At 46.8% G+C, this 25653-nt stretch overlaps 1 protein-coding gene across 7 annotated transcripts; it reads left to right on the top strand.

Moving 5' to 3' along the window:
- The first annotated feature begins 4112 nt into the window (after positions 1–4112).
- LHX9 (LIM homeobox 9) lies at positions 4113–24493 on the top strand. 7 transcript variants are annotated; one of them, XM_088170129.1, is made up of 7 exons: positions 4113–4748; positions 4998–5130; positions 10422–10704; positions 12416–12618; positions 13415–13770; positions 19125–19327; positions 20469–24493. In XM_088170129.1, the coding sequence occupies exons 3-7, from the start codon at positions 10531–10533 to the stop codon at positions 20724–20726; spliced, it is 1194 nt and encodes a 397-aa protein (XP_088026255.1). In that variant the 5' UTR covers positions 4113–4748; positions 4998–5130; positions 10422–10530; the 3' UTR covers positions 20727–24493. The 7 variants fall into 7 exon arrangements, with proteins under 7 accessions (XP_088026255.1, XP_088026256.1, XP_088026254.1 ...); XM_088170130.1 differs by lacking the exon at positions 4113–4748 and having other exon boundaries at positions 4787–5130; positions 10586–10704; XM_088170128.1 differs by lacking the exon at positions 4113–4748 and having other exon boundaries at positions 4787–5130.
- The last annotated feature ends 1160 nt before the right edge of the window (positions 24494–25653 follow it).

Here is a 25653-nt window from a genome sequence, read left to right as displayed (position 1 = left end):
TTTCTTGGACACTAATTAGGACCATTTGCTTGGAGTTGCCATTATTTTCCTTTAAGACTGGAGGGCACGATAGATCAAATGATTTATATATCATTAACAATTCTTGTTAACCATAAGCAGGGTTGGGCTTTTCCATACTGATTACCAAGTAATGCAATAAGGACTTGTTATATTTCTTCTGCAGTGTCCATATGAGCAAGTTAATGTGAAAATGAGTCCAAAAAGAAGCATTTCAACTCTTCTTTTTTTTCTTTTTTAATGACTATTAGCTTTTTTCATTCTGTGAGAGGGACTGTGAAACTGAAGCCCATCATCTCTTTGTGTCTTCCACTGCTGGAATACTGGCATTTGCTGTACCTGATCCTGACTCCCAGTGAATGTGTTTTAATTGCCATAAACCACAAAATGAACCATATGCGAACGTGTATTTTCAACAGTGAATCATTGCATCCCTTTTACTTTCTTTTGTGCTACAAGTAATGGGCTACCACCCCATAATACAATTATTTTCCCTTAAAAAGGAACTAAGAAAGGGAGCACATGCAATCTGTAAGTCCCATGAGTGTATCTAACGTTACTTTTGTAAGCAACGTGATGGCCAAAAATCGAAGATACTCAGGAGTTTGGACTGTTGAGAGGGTGAGGGAGGCAGGGATGGATGGTGCTGTGTGTTGTGATATGTGCTGCTGTGCTGTGGGTTGTGTGCTGGGTGTTGTGTGCTGTGCAGTGTAGTGTTTGCTGTGTGTGTTCTGTGCTCTGTGCTGTGTGCTCTGTATGCTGTGTGCTGTGTTGCTGTGTTCTGTGTCTCTGTGTGCTGTGGTTTGTGTTCTGTGCCCTATGGTATGTGCTGTGTGCTCTGTGTGCTGTGTGTGTGTTTTGTGTGCTGTGGTGTGTGTTCTGTGCTCTGTGTGCTGTGTTTCTGTGTGTGCTCTGTGTTCTGTGCTCTGTGTTCTGTGTTTCTGTGTGTGTTCTGTGCTCTGTGTGCTGTGTTGCTGTGTGTGTTCTGTGCTCTGTGTGCTGTGTTGCTGTGTGTATGTGCTGTGAGCACAGCCGGGGCCGGCTGTCGCTCCTCACCGGCACAGGCGGATGCCCGGGGTGGCGGAGCGCTCCCGCCGCGTACCGGGAAAATCCGCCCTTTGGGATAAGCCCATCCCCTTGGACTGCTCCGGAGGATGCTCCGACGCCTTTGCGCAGCGAGCCCGGCCATGCCTGGGCACCGGCACCGGAGCCCTCCCGAGGGGAGGCACGGAAGCCCCGCCGGGCCGGGCTGGGCTGCGCGGTTCCGCCGCGGGTCTCCGGGCCCCCCGGCCCCGGGAGATGATCCCGCTGCCTGGGGCAGGGCAGAAGCGGCTCCCTGACACACTTGCTACCGGATTAAATCCCCGGCACTGAGATGGGGGATGGGAGAAAGAAAGGCTCCACAGAATCGCTTGGGCTCCTGAATAATTTAAATTCTTTCTATTTGGTTCAACATCGGTCTGTTTGGCATCCAAGTTTGTAGAAACCTTAGAAAGACAAAAGAATTCTGTTTTCAAACATAATATGAAGTGTAACGCACACCACTGATATTCATGAGCACCCAGGAGGTACTGAGCACTCCTGTACATTCGAGGCCCTTGCCAGGAGCTCCCACATCTTTGTTTCATTAACACGGAGCCCTCCTTTATTTCCTGCTAAAGTCACCGACATCCGGACTGCTGTATTTATTGTCTCACACGACTTCTCCCACAGATCTTCATTAAGGCTGAATGGCACTCCACACAACATGTTCTATCATAGTGTCGATGAATTGCTGCGCCTAGAAAACACTAAATGAATCCCCAGGCCAAAAAGTATTCCTGAGATGAAGCCGGTCTGGTGTCCCCGCGGAGCGCTCTGCCAGCGGCGGGACTCGCAGGCGGTTCCGGCCTTCGGGACATCCCGGTACCTCGCAGCACTCCATGATGAACCTTGGCTGGAAGGGTTTGGGGCTACCCGGAGGGACTGTAGTAAATGGAAAAGCTTTAGGGGGGGGTTGCTTTTTTTTTTTTTTTTTTTTTTTTTTTTTTTTTTTTGTGCTTTCAAATGAAACAGCCAGTTTCATTTAGATAGGAAGCTATTGTCAGTTTCCTGGTGTCCCATTTTGATCCTTCCTCAGCTTGGGTTGAACGAAATGTCTTGAAACCTATTCCAAAAAAGATGCTTGTACAGGCTTCCAGATGCTAAGATTTAGATCATTTGAACGTCAGCGCAGCCTTCTGGTAACAAAAAACATCCAAATGGATTTCATTTGTGTGTTAACATCCGTCAGATGGGAGAGTAGCACAGTTTAGAGCTAAAGTCTGTTTTCATGGTTTTAGCAACTGGGTCCACATGAACATCTCGTCTGGCAAGTCAATAGGTTGAAGCTACACTGAACAGACTGAGTCCAAATATCTGAAATGACTCGGATTGGTTGTGCTAACAAATACTGACTTAATGTATGAGGCTATTACTGCTGTTTATATAGCTTCGTGTGGGCATGCAAATAGGTGAAGAGGGGGGTCACTGAGGGGAGAGACAGCTTTGGACGGACCGAGCGGGCTGTGCGCCCCGCAGCAGCGGGCGGGACCCGGGCCCGCTCCGAGGTACCGCCCGTGCCTCCGCGCTCCGTGCGCAGCCACCGAGCATCAATCCCTGCCGCTGACCGACCACCGGCCCCGCAGCGTTCCGGCTCCTCTCCCGGCTGTCCGTGCCGGGTGGGGAATTTGTAACGCACGGGCCGGTGCTGCAGTAATGAAATAAAGCATAACATTAGTTAGGCGCGACGCAGCAGGTGGCTTATTATGAGCCTTGCATATTCCTCTGCCTCCTGGTCCCATATCAGAGCGCTGGTAATTGCAGGGGGAAATATTTTAGGCGATTTAGAGAGTAAGAGGAGGAACGGGGCAGAGTCCGCGTCTAGGGCGTCCAGCGGGCCGAAGCTGGAGCCGGGGCTGGGCTTCTCCCTCAAAGTCGCAGCGATAACAACCGTGGTGATTATGATACTAATAATTCGTATTGTTGTACCTTGGCGCAGATGGCGGCTGCTCTCTCAGGGAGGTTAAGAAGACAGCAAGTCCCATGAAGGCCGCTCTCTCCCTGCGCGCTCAGCCGCTTCCCGGCACGCATGAACAGACGGATTCAGCCCCCCCCTGCCCCGGAGCTGCTCCCGCTTTTGCTCGGGATGCCTTTAAACTTCCTGGTCGCCAGTGGATTTAACGAAGCCTTATTCTAAAAGCCCTCGCCATCCGAACCATGGGAGCAAGACGGGTTTGCAATGGCCCCGGAGCCGGCACAGAGAGCCCTGCGTGATGAGAGCTCACGGTCCCTGCCCTAAATCCACTCCTCCTGCAGAGACATACTCGGCTTTTAGGTTCCCCACCAGAAGTACCCACACAAACACACACACGCCCCCGACCCACCCGTCCCTGGCCGGTTTTTCCAGGTGAGCCGCTGCTGTTGCTGGGACGAGCCCTTTGCTGCCCGTCCGTGCTGACGGGGAGCACGGGCACGGCCGGCCGCGGCGCCCCGGGCTGCCCACGCTCCCCAGCCCTGCCCGCGGGAGGGCGGGCGCGGGGCCTCCCCCCGCCGGCCGGGACGGAGCCGGGGCGGGGAGAGATGCTCCCGGTGCCACCGCGCTGTTCCCCCGCTGTGCCGAGCTGCCAGCAGAGCCGGGGCAGACCGGGACCTTCGCTGTGCCCAGAGCGCACGGCCGGACCCCCGCCCGCCGGTGCGCACCCCGGCGGGGAGCCGAGCCCGCCCTGCTTCCTCCGCTCGCCGCCGGGGCTCCGCTGACAAACTCCAAGGAAGATCATTAGCATCCCTTGCTTGCCTTTTTTTTTTTTTTTTTTCCTCAGCTAGATTACCAAGCTGGCCACGTAGACCTGAGGGTCACATGGCTCAGGGGAGAAGGACAGAAACTGTCGCAGGAGTTAAGAGGAACGGGCAAACAAAGCCAAAGCGAAAAGTCATCTCGTGTGGCTGCTGCAAAACAGCTTCCCGGCCACAAGGTCCTCGCAGTGAGCTCCTTCCTGCGAGAGCCGCTCGGCCGGGAGCCTCTGCCCCTCCGCAACCCGGCCGGGAGCCGGCTCTGCCTCCCCGACGGCTCCCCGCTTCCCCCTGGGAGGGAGCAAGAGAAATGACTCCCGACCCTATATTCTTCTATTGTTTTGAGCCGGTGGATCAATTGTCATCAGTACTGTCACCTAAGAAGCAATGATTCCGATTCATCTTGGCACCTGATTTTATTCTAATGGGTTAAATTGGGTTCACTTTTACAATTATCCCAGGTTTGACTGCGTAGTATTGCATGACAACTCACAGTTTCATCGGGTTTGGCAAAGCGAGGTTGCTCCATGAATCCATATATCATATCACATCAGATCAGGCTGAAGTTTGCTGTTTAGCGACTCCATTTGAGAGGCTTTTTATGAAAGTGGGAAGGGTTGATGCAGTCCATGGCTGGTTCAGTGCGATTCGAAAAAAAATGTGGAGAGATGGCAACAACCCGGGGTTTGCTGCTCAGCTGTGAATAAGCACAGAACGAAAAAAACGACGTGATGGGGAAACGCTCAGCTCGCTACAATATTTTTAACAGCCTCTCAGTCCTCGCCTTTTTTTAATTTCCTAATATGTTCTTTGCTTTATTAGTTTTATTTACAACCAGCTCCCCATTAACACCTCACCTGATTACTGAGGAGCTGAGACAGCTAATCAAGAAAATCCAGCAAACCAGCCAAAATCTAGAGGTGGGATTTATTTTTTTTTTTTTTTTTGCTTTCATTCAGTCATCTTTATTTATTTATTTTGTTTTCGGAAATATTTTGAAACAAACAGAAAATAAAAGGCAGGTATCAGTGTATATTGGCGAAAGGTCAGAGGTTAGAAATTCACGTCAGTTCTGTATCAGAGGCTATGCAGAGGGCGGGAAGAGAGAGGGAGAGAAGGGAGGAAAAAAATCTTTCCACCAAGCAGCTTGTTTATTTTAATTAACATAGGGATCCTCTGCTAGGAGCAAGGAACAACCTCCATCTACTGGCTAGATCATTGCGTCTCTTCTCCATTCAAAACCCATCCCTCATCACTCATTAAGGAGGGTACAATTTTGGAAGAAGCTTCTAAGGTCTCAAGGTAAGCTCCTGCGTGAGTGTTTGCTAGCAATGCAGCTATTTGGAGCTCACGGATGTAATTTGCAGGGTGTTTCTTCGGCGTCGTGGTGTTGTTTGTTTGGTTGGGATTTTTTTTTAACAACACAGAACGGTACTTTCCCCAGGTGTATTCGCAGATAACATTTCATGCATCTATGTTTTAATCTAGAAAAATAGCTCAGTTTGGGAAGGCTGAGCCTTTCAGCTCAATTTTTTTAAAATTCCCCTTCTTTGTGCTTCTTTTATTTTATTTTTTTTCTTTTTTAATGGAATGGCTCCGTTCACCTGTCTGTAATTCAGTCTGTAAGGGAGTTCTTTTCAAAAGCTGCAAAATATGATCATTTCCAATGCCTTAATTACAAGCGGAGTGCAAATACGATTACATTTAATACCAGACAACGATGGAGCTGACAGTGCAGAAGTCCTGGGCGGTGAACAGTTTAATGTTAGACAATAATCTGCCTCTCCTGCTTTCTTCTGTCTGTGTGATCACTTGTTTGTGGTCAGTCACAGCGCTTGGCTATGGAGATATGTGTTTGGGATTACTATGCAAAGCACTTAGTTGTTTCTTATTTAAATGTCATCTCCCTAAGCAGATGAATACGTGTCTTAATTGACATGTTTTCAGATTACCGGGTGAAACGATCACATAGGGAGGTTTGGGGGGTTTTAATCCGATGCCGGTTACGGTTAAAGCGCTTGTGTCCCTCGCACCGCCAGCCCCGCGCAGCCTGGCAGGGGAGGACAGGAGCTCGTGCCCTAGTCTGGCTGCGATGCACCGACTTTAACATGCCCCTAACACAGCCATCCGAAAGTTGCTTTACGGTACACTCGAGAGGACACCGGGGAGAAAGATGGTGATGGTAAAATACATTGTATCTGACTCTGAAGTGGAATTTTAAATAATGTCGGGCTTTAAAGTGAAAAAAAAAATAAATTAAAATTGAGGTAAAATAAACCGCAACCTATTTGAATACTGGAAACGATATTAGCTATATTTGGTGCCACCAACAAGAGATGTAATTTTATTCATATTTCCTTTCTTTGTGTCTACATTGGTTGCAGTGCTCGCGGACTTTACAAAGAGATGAGACTGATCATTAATAGCACTGTACTCAACCACAAGCTTATAGAGCAGAAAATAGGGTTAGGATTTAAAAACAGACCTGGCTTTAACCAACGGACTCGCAGGCAACTGGATGGTAATCCCTTTGCTGTTATTACTACGCGCTTTAAATTTCTGGAAATGATTAAACTGGAAGTGTCTTGAAAAGTTCAGGTGCTGACGGAGAGGGTGTGAAGCTCTGGTGCCCTGCAGGGCGGGGGGCGGCTGGCCCGGGCAGTGCCCTGCGCCTGCAGCCGGACACGCCACGGCCTCAAATGCGGCAGGCGAAATCCAAACCATTTCTCCTCAAAGAACACCTCCTCCTCCCCACCCCCAGCCCCCGCCTGAACACCCTCCCCCTTTCTCCTAATTATTGTTGGTCAATTATTAATTTGCATATAGACCTTGTCCTAAATCCTCCGAACTAAACACGAGATCGTTCACGCTGTGATGGGCTTTAGCCCGTAGCCCGTGGCCAGGGAGGACGCGGGCTCGGTGGCAGAGCGGATCGCAGGGACCGCACGCTGAAATCTTCCCAGGGCACACGCTAATTGCCAAGGTGGAAGGGGCTCCGGGCAGCGCCCGCGGAGCTGCGGGCAGCGGCCGCAGCCGGGCCAGCGGGATGTCCGCGGGAGCTCTCCAGCCCTGCGTGGGCAGGAAAACGCTGTACCTGTGGAAATCTCCAAGGCGATGTATCCTTCATCCTTCCCCTCAGCCCCCCCATTAGCTGAGGGAGTTCGGGTAGAGCCTTAGAGAAAGGAAAAGACCGAGAACGCCTGTCACGTTACTAAAATATTCTGAATATTGCGCATCAGATATTCTTCCCCAAATGCTACGGCAAAAGCGCCCTGCGATGAGAAACTGTCGTTCACAGGCAAAGTGCTAATGTCGATGGATTCATGAGGGACAGGCTCGTAGATTTGGATTTTAGGTTCCCTGTCGTGTCCTTTGTGAGCTTTTCTCTCCCCCGCCCCCCAAGCAAACCAGCAAAACTGTACGGAATCCCTCGTGCTATAATGGCAACCTCTCGCTACCAGCCTGCCTTAGAGCAGCGGAGCTCCAGTTCACAGCGAGGAATGAGATCTCAGGAACATTGAAATAGATTTACCTTGATCTCCTACAGGCCTTTTGGAAACGGAGAAGTCACGTTTGATGCTAGCAACAAACTTTTAGTGTCCCTTTAGGTAAGAAGTGGTCTGCCAGCATTAGGATGTTAATCAGAAAACGCCTTGGAAACCCCTGGCCTCCTTTACTGGAGCAGCAGTAGCTAGTAGCGTATCCTTAACCGTACCTGATGGAGCAGAAAGAAAGGACCCTCTAATTAATTAAGTGTGTCTAACCGGAGGAGGCTCAGTCATTTCTGAGTTTTGTTATGAGTCTGCCCAATTACTCCTAACGGCGCCGTCGAGCTAAGGTAGAGACGGGAATTTAGCAAGCAATATTTTCCGTGTCTCTGTCTTGGACCGATGCTTTGACGCCGCACCTACAGAGCGTTTCGGTGAAGCCGAGGCAGCAAACGCGAGATAAGCGGGCAGAGAGGGCAGCGGTGAACCCGAGGCGGGGGCACAACCTGCTCGGGGGCGCAGCCTCCCCACTCCAGCTCCCGAGGGAACTGGGCCCAGCGGCAGCGGGGGCTCCCCCCAGACCCCTCCTCTCCCCTTTCCCGGCGGGCACGATGAGTTTGCCAGTTCTCAGCCCTGCAGGGACACGGTCACAGCGGGACGGCGGCGGAGCTTCCGAGAGGGGTCTGCGGGGCCGGCCCGGGCGGGCGGGGGTCGGCGAGGGTCCTGCCTGGCACACGCCGGGGTGTCTTTGGCAACCCGAGCGCCACGGGAAACGCAGACCATTTCCAGGAGAGCACATACACCACGAAACAGGGGCAGGGTGGGTTACCCCGACAACATAACTGGAGGGGAATACAGAAAATTCTCCTTCGAAGGGAAAAAGACCCAGAATAAACCCTGAACGTGCCTGTAGAGCGCAAAGACTATATTGCAAGGATTAGAGATAAACTCCTCTCTAAAGGAGATTTTTTTTTACCTCTGTCGACAGCCACCGCTGCGATTCCCTGAGCCAGGCGGGCGCACGCGGGCCGTACCTGCCGGGCGCAGGGCGAGCGGGGCGATCCCTCCCGCACAGGGGCTCGTCCCCGCCCGCAGCGCCGCCGCCCATCCCTTCCCATCCCTTCCCTTCCCTCCTCCCGGGCCGGGCCGCTCCACAAAGCCCCCGGCCCCGCAGCAGGGCTGGTCCGGGCCCCGCAGCCCCGCGGGGGTGCCGGCTGCCCTCCCGCTCCCCGCGGGGCTGGGGGAGAGAGGGAAGCGCCTCCCGACCTCCGCCCGTCTTCCCGAGCAGCCGGGGCGTCGCGGGGCGGCCATGGGAACGAGGGGGTGGAGGAGGATTGGGGATCCCGAGCGAACAGCTCCCGTATCCCGGATTGAATCACCTTGTTTATTTTTCCTGATGTCTTATTGTGCTAATTGACTTGTTTTCTCCCAGGAAAGCCTATCTTTTCCTCCTCCTTCCCCACACACAGATACATTTTTTTTTCTTCCAGTCCGAGAGTGCTCTGCAGAAGACTACGGCTTCTGCAGAGATCTGCTCTTCTTAAGGGAGATTCCCTCAGCCCTTTTGGAGTCTCGTTGGTTTTATAGCTATTACTCTCTTATTAAAACACACACATACATACAACACATTGATTTCCATCCAAAAGGGCTAATTACATTACTTACAGTAAATAGCAGCCCTGCTGTCCAGGGTCTAGTGTGCCAACAGAGAAAAAAAATCCCGGCTTATTTCACTTGATTGACTTCATCTTTGTGTGAAATTGTGTTTTATGAGCTGTATTCTGGCACTCGGAGGAATGTAACAACATTCAATCTGCAAATAACATTAATTTTAGCTACTTAGGGGGAAAGAGAGGGGAGGAAACTTGCTGCCTGAATCTTGGGTTACATGGAAGAGGTGACTCGAGGAGCCCCTGAGGATGTCTCTGGGATGCTTTGGAAAGGAAGTGGGGGCTGGGGTACTTCTTTCACTAGTCGCGCTAGGGTTTGGTGTGGAGTGTCCCCCAGGGAGCAGGGAGCGCAGGACTGCCGCCAGGAAGATCCTTCAGTAGGGATCGAGGTGTCAGGAAACAGCCAGCAGCTGTTTCAGGGAAAGGCAAGGAAGAGCGGTGTGAAAAGTAAGTAGGAAAATGGGGAAAGGAGGGGAGGGAGAGCAGACAGAGAGATTAGCCTGGAAGGAATGCATCGGCCGGTCCCCTGCACACAGTGATCGCTCGCAGTCCGCGGCCGGGGAGCGGGCGAGGGGAGAGAGTCCCACCAGGGCGTCCCCGGCCGGCCAGGGCCGGCCCCGCGGAGTGCCCGCGGAGTGGCCGCATCCTGCCGCGGTACGGGCGGGGGCTCCGCGGGGCAGCGGGGCCAGCAGCGCCCCGGGAAGCGCTCGAACCGCCCGGGCCGCCCCTGCCTCCGCGGCTCCCCCACGCCTCAGCACCCCTCCGCTCCGGCCGCCCCGGCTGCCCGGCACCGGCGCTCCTCTTCCTTCTCCCGTTCCGCGGTGGAGCCAGGCGCGGCGGGGCCAGCCCGAGCGGAGGTTCCCGCGGAGCGGCCCGGGGGCAGCGGGGCCCCCTGTGGGGAGAGCGGGCCACCCTGCCCCTCGCCAGGCGCCGTCGCCGCCAACTCCCGGGACTCCGCGTTTGGGGGAGGTAATAAATCCCACCCCACCCACAGCCCCGACCGTAATGTTTGTCACTGCTTGCCCATCACTAGGGGTTGAGAGGAGTATGACAGGTCTTTGTTGTCTGAATAAAAATCAGTGGCAGCTCAAGGGAGAGAACTCCTCCTACTAAATTATCAAAAATGGGCTGGCTTTAGTCTCTTAACAAATTGGACAGAGCTCCGGAAAGCAGCAGTCCCAAATCCAACCTACAGGCACTGGGAACTTAAAAGCAACCAGGGACTGCTGAAAATAGCACTTCTTTTTGCTTTCTTTGTATTCAAAACTATATCCTTTCCCGACCGATTCTACTGCCCCAGGTCTAAGTCTCTCCAGTCAGAAGCCCCAGCTCTCCAGAACAGTAACAGATCCTTTAGCTCGCTTTTATTATTTTATTTTTAAAACTAATTATTATTACATTTTCTCCCCCTTGTTTGTTTTCTGCACATCTTCAGGAAGCCCTCAGTGCTTGCGCAAAGAGAAGCTCCTATTGCAACCTCCCTCCCTGCGCTGTGCGCCTCGGTGTAAACATTTTGGATGATCTAAAGACTCTGGGGTCTGTATATGGAAATAGTGGGGTGCAGAGCAGAAGAAAATACTTGTCCTTTCCGTCCCCCAGCCATGCTTTTCCACGGGATCTCCGGAGGCCACATCCAAGGAATCATGGAGGAGATGGAGAGGCGATCCAAGACCGAGTCCCGCCTGGCCAAAGGGGGACAGATGAACGGACGAGATACGGTAAGAAAGGAGCTGGCGCTCTTTGCAAGGGAATCCCTGCAAGCATGGACCCCCATCGGGACAGACCCTAACTTTGGGGAAGAGAAAGTCGCAGCTTCCCTCTGTCCCTTCCCTGTCACCCCTTGCTTGTGGAACCCTTTCCGAGGCTCCCTGTAAACCCACCCGTAACGCCGGGTGCTGTGCTGGCCAGGCTCGGTTATACATTTGTCTAATCCATGTCGCTGCTTGCGCTCTCTGGAGTAACGGGGGAACTGCTCTAAATCGTAGCAGGGACGGGGGTTCAGCCCTGGCGGCGGAGCAGCCTTTGCTCCTGCTCGGCTGCCTGCGGCCGCTCTGCCCCTGCGAGCAGGGCTGCAGCTGGAGCTCCCGAGGTGTGCTTTATTTTTACTCTGCACTTCTGGCACCTCCTAAATTAAACCTCAAACCGCGACTGCTTACTTTTCGTAACTGTCTCTGGTCTGAAGTGTGTGATTAATACAGAGGCACCGCTCTCTCTGAGTGTTATGCCGGCCGACTACTTTGCTTAGAAAGTAACATCTCCTCTTTCCTCAATCAAAAGGACCAAAGTCCTTACATATGTGCTAAGGGATGGCGGAGAAATCGAGTGTCACGCTGGGCTTTGTGCAAAGCGAGATCTCCTTTTCTCCAACTTGTAGGGCTTCCGCCGATCGCGCACAAGGCTCTGCACAAAAAGTAACGGCCTGAAAAACTGCTTTAAGGCTTTGGGCCATAGGGTCCTTTATCCCTTCTCTTAAATAAACTCATGCTTTGTTTCATGAGGATTTGCAATGTAAATTTAACTCACCTTTCAATTGCTAAAAAGGAAAGGGGGCGAAGAACACAACTTCAGATTGAAAAATGAATGCGGAGTTGCCACTTTAAAACAGTTGCGACTTTAGAACAAGATGTTTGGGATTTTTTTTCCTCTGCTACTTTATCAGCAAAAGCTATCCCAAGTTTCACGGCCGAGCTTTTGTCTCCGCCGTCCCTCCGTCTCCCTTTGTCCCGAGCGGCACTCCTCGTGGGGAGCAGATCAATGGGAACTCGCAGAAGTTTACTGACAAAAAGATGCTGGTTTGAGCTGAAACCAGCCCGTGCCACCTTTCTGCCCACGTCCCTGGCCGGGCTGGTGAGCATTCATACTCGCTGCTCTTTACACCATCCACCTGTCTCCTTTCTCTTACTCCTGTTTTAAAAGGCCTGTCTTTCTTTAGAGACGTGGTTGCGGCTCGTTTAAATACGGGTGAAAATTTGCCACAGAATGAGTGCAAGCCTGAACCCTCTGTCATAAACTTTAGGAACAGAATAAACTTTAGGAACAGAAAACCGGTATTTTCTACTTTAAAATGCTGTTCCTGTGAAGTGCTTTAAGATTAAAACGCTAAAAAAAAAACAAAAACGGGGAAGCCTCAGACTTTAAGTTCAGAACCTCAGAAAAGAATGGGCTCTGGTTTTCTTACTACGGCCTAATCCGTGTTTTCACGTATTGAAATGACATGAGAGCGTTTAATGAGAGGAGAGGAGAGGTTTACTGTGGATCACGGTCCCGGTTCCCCCTTAAACTTGCCGCCGGGAGCCAGGAGTTTGGTTTCCGAGAGCCGTGCCTTTGTACGAGCCCCCGGCCCTGCGCAGGACCCGTCCCCAGCCCGGCCTGCCTGCCTGCCTGTCTTTCTCTCCCTGTCTCATCCCTTGTGGTGTGGTTGTTTTGCAGAACATGCCCCCCATGAGCCCCGAGAAGCCTGCTTTGTGTGCTGGTTGTGGAGGGAAGATCTCAGACAGATATTACCTGCTGGCTGTTGACAAACAATGGCACCTCAGGTGTCTTAAGTGCTGTGAATGTAAACTGGCTTTGGAGTCAGAACTCACCTGCTTTGCCAAGGACGGCAGTATTTACTGCAAGGAGGATTACTACAGGTACAGCAATCAGTCCTCATGGGTTCAAAACACATCCCCTCAAAAGGCACTGTGAACCGAAACGCTCTTTTCTCCACACGGGCTTTCAAAGGTAGCTTTTCGCAGTCAGCGATTCCTTAATCCTTAGTCCCCTCAGAAAAGTCTCGCACGTTTCAGAATTGAACGGGCCGTCAGGGGACGCGCTGACTGAGCATGTGTGGCGGTGCACAAACAGGCGAAGGCTCTCCCGCTGCTCGGCGGCTTCTCTCCGTAAAGCCCCTACCGAAATTCATTCCCCTCTGCCCGCAGCTTGCCGGTTTTCCCGAGGGCCGGAGCCCGCCGCGCCGCCCAGCCCCGCGGCAGGGCCCGACGAGCGGGCCCCGCTCTGTGTTACCGCTGTCCCGCGGCTCTTCTCGCCTGACAGGAACGCCAGGAGAGCGGGGACCGATTCCCCCCGCTCCGGCCCGCCCGGCCCCGTGCTCACGGGCAGGGACTCGGCCAAAGTCCGGGGAGAATAGGTCAGCTCGGGAGGGGAATGCGAGGCGCTCCCCACGGCACCGCAGGGCCGGCTCTCTGAAGCTGTCCCGACACCAGGCGGGCCGGGGGCCACAGCCGGTGTCACACAGCCGGGTGTCACCCAGCCGGTGTCACACAGCCGGGTGTCACACAGCCGGGTGTCACGGGCCGTCCTGGGGCCGGGGGGCGCGACCCGGTCGGGGACAGGCTCCCTCACGTGGCCGGGAGGGAAGGCGGGGGACACCGGGGCAAGCTCTGCCTTTGCCGTTCTAGCTGATGCCCACTCTTCTGTTTCCTTCAGAAGGTTCTCCGTGCAGAGATGTGCCCGCTGCCACCTTGGGATCTCCGCCTCTGAAATGGTCATGAGAGCCAGGGAATCGGTTTATCACCTGAGCTGCTTCACCTGCACCACCTGCAACAAGACTCTGACCACGGGCGATCACTTTGGCATGAAGGACAACCTGGTTTACTGCAGGGCCCACTTCGAGTCCCTTTTGCAAGGAGAATATCCCCCTCAGCTGAGCTACACCGAGCTGGCTGCCAAGAGCGGAGGACTGGCCCTGCCTTACTTCAACGGCACCGGCACGGTCCAGAAGGGGAGGCCCAGGAAACGAAAGAGCCCTGCCTTGGGAGTGGACATCGTCAGCTACAACTCAGGTGGGAAACACACGCCGAGTCTGCCTCCCGCTCCCCCGAACAGAGCGTTCTCGGGCTTCCGCTCAGCCAGGCAGTGCGTGAGTAACTCAGCCAGGCCAAATCTTGCTTAACCATTGGAAAATCAAACAAACAGCCCTCTGAGGGTTGGAGCGTTTGCAGGAAAGCTAACAGCAGCCCTCCTCAAAGGCTGTCTTTGCCTATTAATGTCAAACACCCAAACTTAGCCACTTCCCAGGGTAAAGACAAAAAAAAAAAAAAAAAAAAAAGAAAAAAGAAAAAAGAAAAAAACCCAACCCAACCCCAAAACCACATAGCTCTTTCTCTGTTGGAATCTCAGAGATACAGTTATCATTATTTATATTTGATTACCTAAAAGCATCTCACCACTTAAACCTTAAGAGCAACCAAATAAATCAGAAAAAATAGAATAAAAGTTATAGTATATGGTTCCTACAATGCCACTGTGTTATGCATATAACTCGATTTATATATTGAATTTATAGTGATTAATTATTCAGGCTGAATAATTCTGTTTTACTGACACATAAATGATCAAACTGTACAAGAGGTCAACAAATAAATGTTGTTTCCTTAACTAAACCCTAACAAATGTAATTGAGAAGAATGGTTTCTGTTCTCTCAACAGTAGGATAGGAACAAGTGTTGCCCTGTATTAAATGTCCTCCATAACTCCAGTCACTTGATTACCAAAACCATGTATAAACAGTGTTAGCGGCCAGAGGTAAAGGAGTTTCAGGGATGACCAAGCAGTTGAGGCAGAGTTTCATTAGATGAAAGTTGAAAGCAGTAAAGATAAATACGAATTAGCAAACTCTAGACTCCAAAATCGTTTTAGCGAAAGTTAAGCTTTCCGCGGACGGTAAGAGAGGAAAAGAGGAAAGCAAGCTGTGGGAAGCAGGAGTGATGCAAGGTGCGCTTCCCCGTGAAGCGCGGAGCCGTCCCGGCCGGGCAGGGAGCCGGGGGCCGCACCGGGAGCCGGGACAGGGGTCAGGGCCTCCCTTCCGGCAATCGCGGGTCGGTAACGGCGCTCCGCTCTCGGCCCGGAGCTCTCTCCCCGGCACCAAGTTCAACCCGCTGCCACCGAGATCCATAAGGAATCTTCCACCGCCCCCCTGCCCTCCCCACCCCTCCCCCGGCACCTCCTCTGGGGCCGCTCGTGAAACGGGCTTTAGCTGGGAACCAGGGAGCTGTGCAAGGCGATTTCATCTCCTCTGATGCGTAGACCTTGGAGCCAGGGTAATCACTGCGCTAATTGTTCCTTGTTAATTGAAGATGACATTGGAATCTCTGGCTACGGAGCGGCTTCCAATCAATCCTGAAAGCTGCTAAAGAAAAGGGAACCTGTAGCGCAGCCAGGATTCATTCAGCCCCAGCTTCCAATGGTGGATTTCCCGTGTGCCCGCACCCTGCTCTGGTCTCTGTCCCTGGTCCACACAGCATCATCCGATTCCCCAGATTCCTAAAGGGAAATAATTCTAGGGACAATTTAGCTTTAAAATTAGAATCAGAAGTTATGGTAAGATGAAGAGTTGTGTATATGATAAAGCTCTCCTTAAACTTCAGATCAAGACTCAAGAGAGACATTATTTGCGAACGCTGACATAATTTTTGTGTGCTAGTCTTAAAACTCCCCTTCTTTACAACAACAGGCCATATAAGATGTACCACTGACTCCAAATCAGATTAAAAAGCACCACCCACTATGAAAATACAGCTCACTGCATTGAGAACTCACAGAATCCTCCGGGCAAATGAGAGAAAAAAGAAAAAACCAAAACGAATCAACAAACGCTCTGATGCTTTGGACTCAGGCTAGATGGTTGAGAAATCTCTTCTGTTAGGGCCGTGATTTTATTCTTTTTTATAAGCATTATCTAGCTATGTCCAGGGTTGACACATGGTCTCGAGAAAGTTTGCAGCCAAACCGTGCATCCGCTGCAAACAGCTCCAGCCCATTGACCCACTGCGCTCCAGACCCAGGGGGAGGAAAGCGAATCTGGAACAGCTACGAAATGAAATCGCTTCTTGAGAGAAAAAAAAATCTCTAATTGGCAGCCACTTCCCTGCACAAATTTTTCGTTCTCTGCCCTGTGACTCAGTAACTGCTCTCGCACGTAATCATTTACAAAGGGCAAGCAGTCCGCAGAAATTAAATGTCGGACGCTCGGCTGCCGCCTTCGGCGGGAGCAGGGGGCCCCGCAGTCCCGGCCGTGTCGCCGGCGGTGTCCGGGCCGTGTCGCGGAGCCCTGGCCGGGGACAGCCCCGGCCGGGGACAGCCCTGCCCCGCACACCGGGGCCGGACACACCGCAGCTCCTCAGCCCGCTCTCTCGGCACTCCGGGGATGGGGGCACCGCTGCTGTGACCTCCACAGTGAGCCGAGTGCCTTCCCAAACAGTCCCTACCATGTGCCAAGCCATTGTGGAAAACGACCCCGAGCTTTAAAAACGAAACTCCGATGGAACCAACAGTTTTACCCAGCTGAGCATGAGCATGTGCATATTCAGAGCCATCCAGCAGGCTCTGGCTTAGATTTGTGTGCACATTATGTTACAGGGGAGCTGAGCCCTGGTCCAGAATGGAAATTCAGGCTCTGCTGCAGAATCTACAGCAGCTTTTCTATTCTGTATTTCGTTTGCTAGCTTAATTTCTTTTTCACGGCTCCTCGGTTGTAAAGTGGAACCACAACAATAAATAACTCAAAATGTTATGAGGTACAAGTCACTCATACTGTCTGGAATTAATGTGAAAAAGGGATGAAACTATTCAAAAGTATTTAAAACATTCAAGGCTTTCTCTATAGTACATCTTATATAATGAATATGTATTTTGAGAGATACTGCGTTGACTTTCAGCTTAGATATAGAAATGAGACAGTGAAGATTTCCTTAGGAAAATATTTTACACATCTGTTCCTCAAGGAGCTGTTTACTTTATCTCATTGTGTGTGTGTGTGTGTGTGTGTGTGTGTGTGTGTGTGTGCGCGTGTAAAACTATGAAGAGTTCACTTGAAGAATTCTTGGCAATAAGAAGTAAGCTGTTCTAGCTCTTTTGAAAGCAAAATTTAAACAACTCTTCAATCCTGCTGCAAAGAAATGAGCAGTGTCTTGTCTGACTTTGTGCTTTCCCTTAGTTCTCTAGGAGAGAGTGTAACACTCTGCTCTATGATGTGGCCAAACCACACAACACTGTGTAAAACAGAGAGTGAGCTGTAATTATTGTATAAACCTGGATTGTCTGACGATACTTGGAGTCCTCTTCTCATTTTCTCTTGAAAATAAAAAGCAAAATAAAGTAGGCCACTGACAAAAAAAGAAAAAGAAAAAAGAAAAAAAAGAAAAAGAAAAAGAAAAAGAGTAGAGTACAGAAACAAGGACAGTAAGCACGACAGAAGAACCTGAGGAAGTTTGTGTTGCTGCTGTAAGCCTGAGTGGCCCAGGGAAAACAACACAAACAAGCAGCTTGCAACTCTGAAGTAAAACCTGAGGACTGAATTCTGGTACTCTGATTTATGTCAGCTCATAAGTTATAGCCCACGCAGTTTGACTGAAGGCAGTGTGATTGCTTGTGAAAACCAGTAGTAAATACAATCCAAATCTGGTCTGAAATAGTTTTTAAGGCAACTTTCAACTCCTGTTTTTTCAGAAGTGTCAGCTTACTTTGTTTGAAAGTACAGATATACTGCTAACCATGACTAGGAGCAAAGCTAGCTATAATTAAATATTCACCTGATTTTCTGTCAAAGTGTTGTCTTACCAGCATCTGTTCATGTTGACTTGTCTTATAATTCAAAAGAGAAAACACCTTCAAGAAGCTTTTTATTTTCTTGTGGTTTCAAGTTGCTTTGCCTCTGTTTTCAGCACTGCCGACATCAGTGTCTCTGTATTGTGTGCTTTCCCTCTTTCTCTACTCTCTCTCTCTCTCTCAATTAGGAATGGGGATCAGCTAGGCCTTGTAAATAATCCAGTAACTATTGGAAAGCAGTTCAAAAATCAAAATGAGCAACTAATGAAACTCAGTCTAATTTACAGACATTCTGAAACATTTTTAATTAGCTCTTCTTTAATTAATATTTCCTGCTATGATGACACCATCAATTTTCTCCTGTGTGACTGAACTATCTTTATAAACTGAGATCCTAGAACTTGCTAACCCTTCTGTTTAAGCTGAAAAGCACAGACGCATTTCTTACTTTTCTTTTTTGCTAATACTGTAATTTCTTTCTCCAATATGAAGCGATGATGCCATCATCCCCAAACAGCTGCAACTCTTGTGTACAATTCACACCCATAAAAGTGTAATCTGAAACAAACTTATCTTTCATAGACACTTTGAAAATACTGAATCAGGGAAAAGAGAGAAACTCAAGTTTTGAGCCCCTAGCTCTTGCTTGTAGAAATGTCCTAAACCAGTGCTAACTAAGACCTACTGCTGATTGGGACTGGGGGACTGGATCAAGTCTTGATGCCACTGCTTCCTGGATACATCTGACAGATGAAGGGCTTCGAGCAGTTCATATGAACTCCCAGGCAGAGTCCAAAACTGTTTGTTTCATCAGCAAAACCCTCAACTTTCTTGAGGAACTGTCATAACAAACTTCCCTGCTGTACGTCTCTTTTTATAGGTGCTTGTGATTTGGGGGAAAAGCTCAGGAACATTCAAAATGCTGGTTTGACCTTTATTCTTCTCTCAAGCTAAGAATGTTTCAATGAGTAAGATTTCAAAATCTGAATGAGATTTCAAATGACTCTTTGAGTGCCCAAAGCAAAACCATCACCACAGGGAAAAGACTTGTTTGAAAAAAATGCCAAAGGAGAGAGAACTTCTGAAGTTTGCCCTTAGTAGGTACAGGCCTGGGGGACATAGGACAAGCATAGGAAATGATAATATTCTGGATCTCTTTTGGTCTCTAATTATCACATCTTTACTTATCCTTCCTTCCTTCCTTCCTTCCTTCCTTCCTTCCTTCCTTCCTTCCTTCCTTCCTTCCTTCCTTCCTTCCTTCCTTCCTTCCTTCCTTCCTTCCTTCCTTCCTTCCTTCCTTCCTTCCTTCCTTCCTTCCTTCCTTCCTTCCTTCCTTCCTTCCTTCCTTCCTTCCTTCCTTCCTTCCTTCCTTCCTTCCTTCCTTCCTTCCTTCCTTCCTTCCTTCCTTCCTTCCTTCCTTCCTTCCTTCCTTCCTTCCTTCCTTCCTTCCTTCCTTCCTTCCTTCCTTCCTTCCTTCCTTCCTTCCTTCCTTCCTTCCTTCCTTCCTGTTACTCAAGATTTTTGCCTTGATTCATTTCTCCTACATGTTTCATGGCCACTAACTTCTTGTTCCACTTTGTTTATTCAACAGGTTGTAATGAGAACGAGGCAGATCACCTGGACAGAGACCAGCAGCCTTATCCCCCATCCCAGAAAACAAAGCGCATGCGTACCTCCTTCAAACACCACCAGCTCCGTACCATGAAGTCCTACTTTGCTATCAACCACAACCCAGATGCCAAGGACCTCAAGCAGCTTGCCCAGAAAACAGGCCTGACCAAGAGAGTTCTGCAGGTAAGAAGCCACATCACAGGCTTGACAGAATTTTCCCCTGTTAGTCAATAGCCTTTCCCTTATGCATAACTATAGCAATATAAATAGAAATGCTTTTGCTGGGTGTGTCCCTAGTGGGTGTGCAGAGGGGTATGCTATTACGTGGCAGAAGTGCCAGATGTGTGCCTTACTGCCCCGAGGCAGCCAAACACCAAACTGTGGTTTATGATTAGCTGCATCCTCACCATGAACAAAATGTCTTCAGAGTCCACCCACCTAGCAGATATCCTGGGGCTGGTGGTCTCTCTGTGGTGACTGCACTAAGGATAGAGGTGGCAAATCTACTGATTGGGCTCCCCTGAAGGAGTTAATGTGGCCCCTCAGTAAGCAGATCCCCGATGTGTTTGAAGCAAGCTTTGACCAATATGATCCTCCAGGACCACCTGGCTCCCCCTCTCAATGCTTGTTAGACAACTGTTTTTCTTAAGGGCCTGCATAGTTAAAAAGGCACTTCCCTGTGAAGGACAGCCTAGCAAATTATGTTAAAAATCCCTATATGGTCTGTGATAGCTCAGTGAAGTTAAAATGAGGTGTGTATTACACGCAGAGTGCCAAAGAAGGGCAGCGAGTGAGGTAGAAGGAGAATCTATTAGAGGCAATTCCTTGTCCGTGTTACATGTCACCTCAAGCACTGCCAGTGAACCTTACAGAACAGAAAGACTAGCTGACCCATATCAACAATCTGTAAGACAGGGATGGTGTAATTACCCCTCCTTCCTCTTCAGCCTTTTCAAATAATCAAGGCAAGCTTTCAGCCTTGGCAAAAATCTGCTCACTCACCCTTTGCCTCAATCTTTATGTGTCTTGACCCCAAAGCTACCCAACCTGAGAAAGACTACGTGGCCATCAAGAGAGCTTCTTTGGCTAAGTGAGCGAGCAGATTTTTCTCGAGGCTGCTCTCTGAGGGTTGTAAGCACCTGTAGCACCGGGCCTGTTCACAGAGAGTCAGTACCACCAGTAGCAAGAAAAGCTATAGAATGACTTAGGTGATGTGCCACACAAAATCAAACATCAAAAATGAATTTAAAAAGCGAGAACAAAGACAAAAATAAGCAAAGCAAAACAAGCATCGGTAAAGAAATCCGTTGGGATTGGTTTGCAGGTTTGGTTTCAAAACGCAAGAGCCAAATTCAGAAGGAACCTTTTGCGGCAGGAGAATGGGGGTGTCGATAAAGCTGACGGCACCTCGCTCCCGGCTCCGCCCTCAGCAGACAGCGGCGCACTCACTCCACCCGGCACTGCGACCACTTTAACAGACCTGACCAATCCCACTATCACTGTAGTGACATCAGTGACCTCTAACTTGGACAGCCACGAATCCGGGAGCCCCTCACAAACTACCTTAACGAACCTTTTCTAACAGTTCATTTTTTTTATTTTTTAATTCTTACTCTTCATTATTATTATTATTATTATAATTATTATAATTATTATTATTATTTTCAAGCCTTTAAAAAACAAAAACAAAAACAAAAACAAACCCACAAAATATTTGGGAAAATAAACAGCTTGATGTGTAGCATCTGCAGCCACCTGGCAAATGAGTTTGAAGTAATATGTTGCTATAATATACGAACATTTATTGTTGGTAAATTGTACTCAAATTCTTTAAATTTATCAAATGACTGAAGAGAAGGTGACGAATCATTCTAATAAGTGCCTCTTAAAATTGTATGTTACTTATTTCCAGAACCTTGAAAAAATTGATTGTTACCCCCCTGCAAAAAAAGAAGATTCTATTCCTCTCTGATAACCAGATAAAAACCATTTTAATTATAGCCAAAAGAATGCTGCTTCAGGATTGTATGTTCACTTCCAGCATTTAAGAACCCCAAATTTAATTTTCTTTTCATGATGCATCCAAAAGTTTTGTACTATTTATTTTTTAAATGTTGAAAAATAAATACAAAATGAAATAAACTAATCATGGGAACAGTTAGACTGGAAGTACCAGTGCTCTTTCCCAGCGCAGTAGTCACAAGCCTGCTCCTCCCTGAGCACTGGGAAGTCTCACTGGGATAGCTAAACGCTCCTCTGCCAGTTCTGCACCCAGCTGGGACGTCCTTGGCCACCACTGAAAGCCATGCCTGGATGGAGGACTTGGAGAGAGACCCAGTGATGGGAGCACGTGTGGGTGAGGATGGCATGACCAGCCCGTTGGTCTCCAAATTTGTGCCCCACATTAAGGAGGCAAGATCTGGAAAAAACCCTCCAGAGTGAGCTCTCTCCTATAAGGATGTCATTAAAGTAACAATAGCAGAGTAACAATGCAAGTGGAGAGTCCTACTGATCTGAAATGTTGCCTAGGGAGGGGTTTTAATTTTTGTCTGTCAAGCAGCTCTGAATTTTTGGAATTAAAAAAGATAAAAATTGCAATTGGCTACATGGCTTCGATGCCGTACCTTTAAAGCAAACAGGAGGCTGCCCAGTTACTTTAGTGAGCACAAAAATAATTTTCAAGAAGTTGTATGCATGTGTACTATTCAAATCAATTTTTGATAAATCCTACTTTTTTTTTTTCAGGGAAAATGGAAATAAGCAAAATATAATTTATTAAGATGTTTAAGGAAAAAAAAAATCAGTACAATTTATTCATTACTACTTTGAATTTTCTTTAGATGTTTCCTGAGATTGTATCAGACACTTTGTTTAACACAGGAACTTAAAATCTTTAGTTCATTAATATCTCTAACATATACTTTAACTTTTTAAACTTTGTATAAAAGAAAAAAAATGTTAGCAAAAATCATACAAAACCAGGAATTGGCAGTGAATAACTTCAAAGCCGATAAACTCAGAAGCCTTGTGGATGCTGATCTGAATACATTTCTTAGTTTACAATAGCGATCCTTCTTTTTTTAGTTTTATTTAAGCTAAAAGTCTGAATGGTCTGGGCAGTGGTGAATGTTCATTTGTATCCTTTTATTGTAGTTGAACACCAATTAGATTGTGGAGAGTCTCAGAAACAAAAACGAACAAAAACCAGTCAAGATCTATGTCTTGCTTTTAGTGGATTGTTAAGAATAACTTTGCACATATACCCCACTTTTTAGACGCCATCAAATCTCTTTTTGGTGGTCAAAGTGGCTATTTAATATATTTTAAAGGTGTCCTTTTTGGCTGTATAAATGTGTGGTTACATATTGACAGTTCACTGCCCACATTAAAGTGCATTATTGTAATTTTTGCTCAGGGTTTTTAGAAAATTAGCACAGAAAAGTAGCTTATTTTTAAAAAAGATGACGGAAGAGATGTTAACACTGTAATAGAAGAAAGGTGTGTTTGCCATTATATATTTAGCAAGTATGGTTATCATCTTCTACGGATATTGAATCTTGACTTTTCCTATTTCTATTACCTTATGGGCATTTACCACTAACCAGACCAAAAGACCTTGGTAAGGCTGAGATCTTTATTAATACACTTTTACAGGTAAAAATATTGATACTTATAAATTTTGTTCTTTGACAGAACAATATATGGTACTAGAGATCTACTTTATTAAGTAGACTAATTAAAACTCAGTTCTACTATGTGCCTTATGATATACCTTGGGAGTAAGTTTGTGAAAAATCAGGATATATGTGTTGTTTGTTAAATTAACTGTTTTAAGCCCTTTTGACACCTCACTAGTTTTGTACTGTTTTACCTCTTATTTCTGAAACTCTTTTTATGGTGTATCCTGTTAGAGGGGACAAACATGTCATAGAAAGCAGTTGTGCACTCTTTCAGATATAGTTGATAAAATCCAATAATCTTATATATTGAGCTTCGTGTTTATAGTACAGTAAGTGGTCTAGCAAAATTGTCCATGTTTCTTTGTTTATTGATAAATGCATTGTATAGAAACTATTTCCCCTAAATATTTATGGACCAAACAATTGTGATATATCCTATTAAATTTGTGTGAATAAACCATTTTGAATCTAAGGAGTTTTATTTCCCATCAGTTTTTTCGTTGTTTGGTTATTATTTTTTTTTTTTGGGTTGGGCTTTTTTTTTGTTTTGTTTCTTTTTTAAAATTTAAGGTCTACATGTACCCGTGTGTCTCTTTGCTTTTACGGTACCTATGAACAATTGGTATTAAACACAGAAACACGGCCTTTTAAATATTTTAAAGTACAGTTCCTTTTTAGGTTTTCAATTTCTTCATATTCAATGTATATGCTACTGCTGGTGCAATTTAGATTTTAGCCTTTTAACCTCCTTTTTTGAACATGCAAAGTAATGCCCCACTGATTTGATACTGAAACCCTGTCTTAGCCCTCTAAAAGAGCCAGAAAACTAGGAACTAAAGTAATTGCATGACAAATATAACCTAAATAGTATGATGAAATGAATCAAGATTTAATGCTAGGTATATTGAGCACAAAATAGAATTGCAGACCCCGAAAAGCCAGGTTGCTCTGTAGTTTAATAAATTGTCACTATGATTTCTTTCAGGGAGAACAAATCATGGGGCATTACAGCCAAACATCCCGACGTTTGAAAATTCCCTAAAGTATTAAAAGAAGGGGAAAAGTTTGATCGGAAATCCACTGCAGTGAAGACAAAGACAATATTAGGTTATGATAATCATACATTTAAAAATCTATTGAGCCAAAAAATAAAAATAAAAGACTCGATGTCATTTCCTGAATGTTAACAAAACATACGTTATTTTATGGTGTCTAATTAACAGAACTGAAGGCTTCAACAAATTGTGTGGTATCAAAAACAAATTTAGAGAACTTATGTATAAAACCAGAGCAACCTGGCAGCAATCTACCCAGCCCATATTCGAAGAAACCTTTTCTTTTTTTAAAAAAAATCACATTTGTCAAGCACAAGTACTTGTAAAATAAAATCTGAGTGCATTCATTCCACTTGCTTGCTAATGTGTACTAGTCATATCTGTTAAATGGATTTTTGTAAATTCAAGGAGAACTTTTCACTCATCTGAGACCATAGGAATCACAACCCAGTAATTTTAGTACTATTGTTTCCGAATTAATTTTTTTTAAAATGAGACAACTCTGCATGCACTTTTCCATCTGTCACATATAGTGTACATTTCTGTATGATGAATTTCTCTTTGATGTTTCTTGTATAATACCTTTCATTAATAAACATTTTATTTGATGCAAACATAGTTAACTTTATGTAAACACATAGCTAATCGTTCCAACTAATTTAAAGTTTTCTTTTGAAAGGAAGCAGTACAGTGCAGTTCCAATATGCTATATATATATATATATATCTAAAATCAAAAAGAATGAGGTAGCAATATTATTGCACAGTGTAAAATTTTTTCCTTTGGTGTTTATTTTTTAATTTTTTAACTTCTTGTATAAAACTGACTTGTTTTAAAAAGAAATTCCCATCAGCATCAACAATAAAACAATCCCCAAATTCTTCATCAATATAAGAAAACACGAGCAGTACAGTGTGTACTTTACACAGTGACTTTAGAGTACAAGGATATAATTTGTGAGTCCCTGAGCTGTTTACATGGTCACTATGCAATGAGCAAGTTTGCTACATAAAGTTGGTCCTAAGATTCCCAGTCCAAATCACAGATGATTTTTAAAAGCCAACAAGCAAGTGTAACAATAACCAATTCTTAGTAATGAGGTTTTGTAACTGTTAAGCAACTATTTGCAGAAAGATTTTTTAAAATATATTCCTATTTAGCTGTATAGCCAAAGCATATGTTAAACAAATTAACATATAAAAGACTTGCCAGAAAATCTTTCATTAAGATGACATTTTTATTATATACTAATGAATCCTATGTAAACAATGTAACTTTTATGAATGATGGACATTAAATATTTCACTTACGTGTATCCTCAGCATTTTGCATGTTTTCTTAAACCTTTCCAGTTTCAGAATTCTAAAAAGAAAACCCTACAACTATTAACAACATAGCACAAAGTTATGTACAGGTTACTGCAGCAATCTCTGGAAACTGGTAACTAAGAGTGTTCTAATGGCAATAAAAAGTTATCATTTATTGGTGGTAATTATGGGAAGGATTGTTTAAACAACAGTTTTATAGTATATTGTAAAGTTCTATTGAAAAAGGTTAGCATGGTGGACTTAATTTGAATCAGCTTCATCAGAATTTTAAGTATATTGTGAAATTCTTAAGCTGAGCCTTATGTGTATTTATTACTGCAGAAAGTAAGTAAATGTAGGAAAGCAATTATTTGTGTCACAGCCACAATGTGGTTTCCTCCCATTGTCCTTAGGAAAATATTACAACCATTAATTATTCCAATCACTAAAGAACTTGGTGGTGCTTA

The sequence above is a fragment of the Sturnus vulgaris genome, chromosome 9 (genome assembly GCF_052056855.1).
Source record: "Sturnus vulgaris isolate bStuVul1 chromosome 9, bStuVul1.hap1, whole genome shotgun sequence".
In the NCBI taxonomy this organism is placed as follows: Eukaryota; Metazoa; Chordata; class Aves; order Passeriformes; family Sturnidae; genus Sturnus; species Sturnus vulgaris.
Note: the sequence above shows the minus strand (reverse complement) of the source record. Positions and strands in the feature narration are given on the sequence as shown.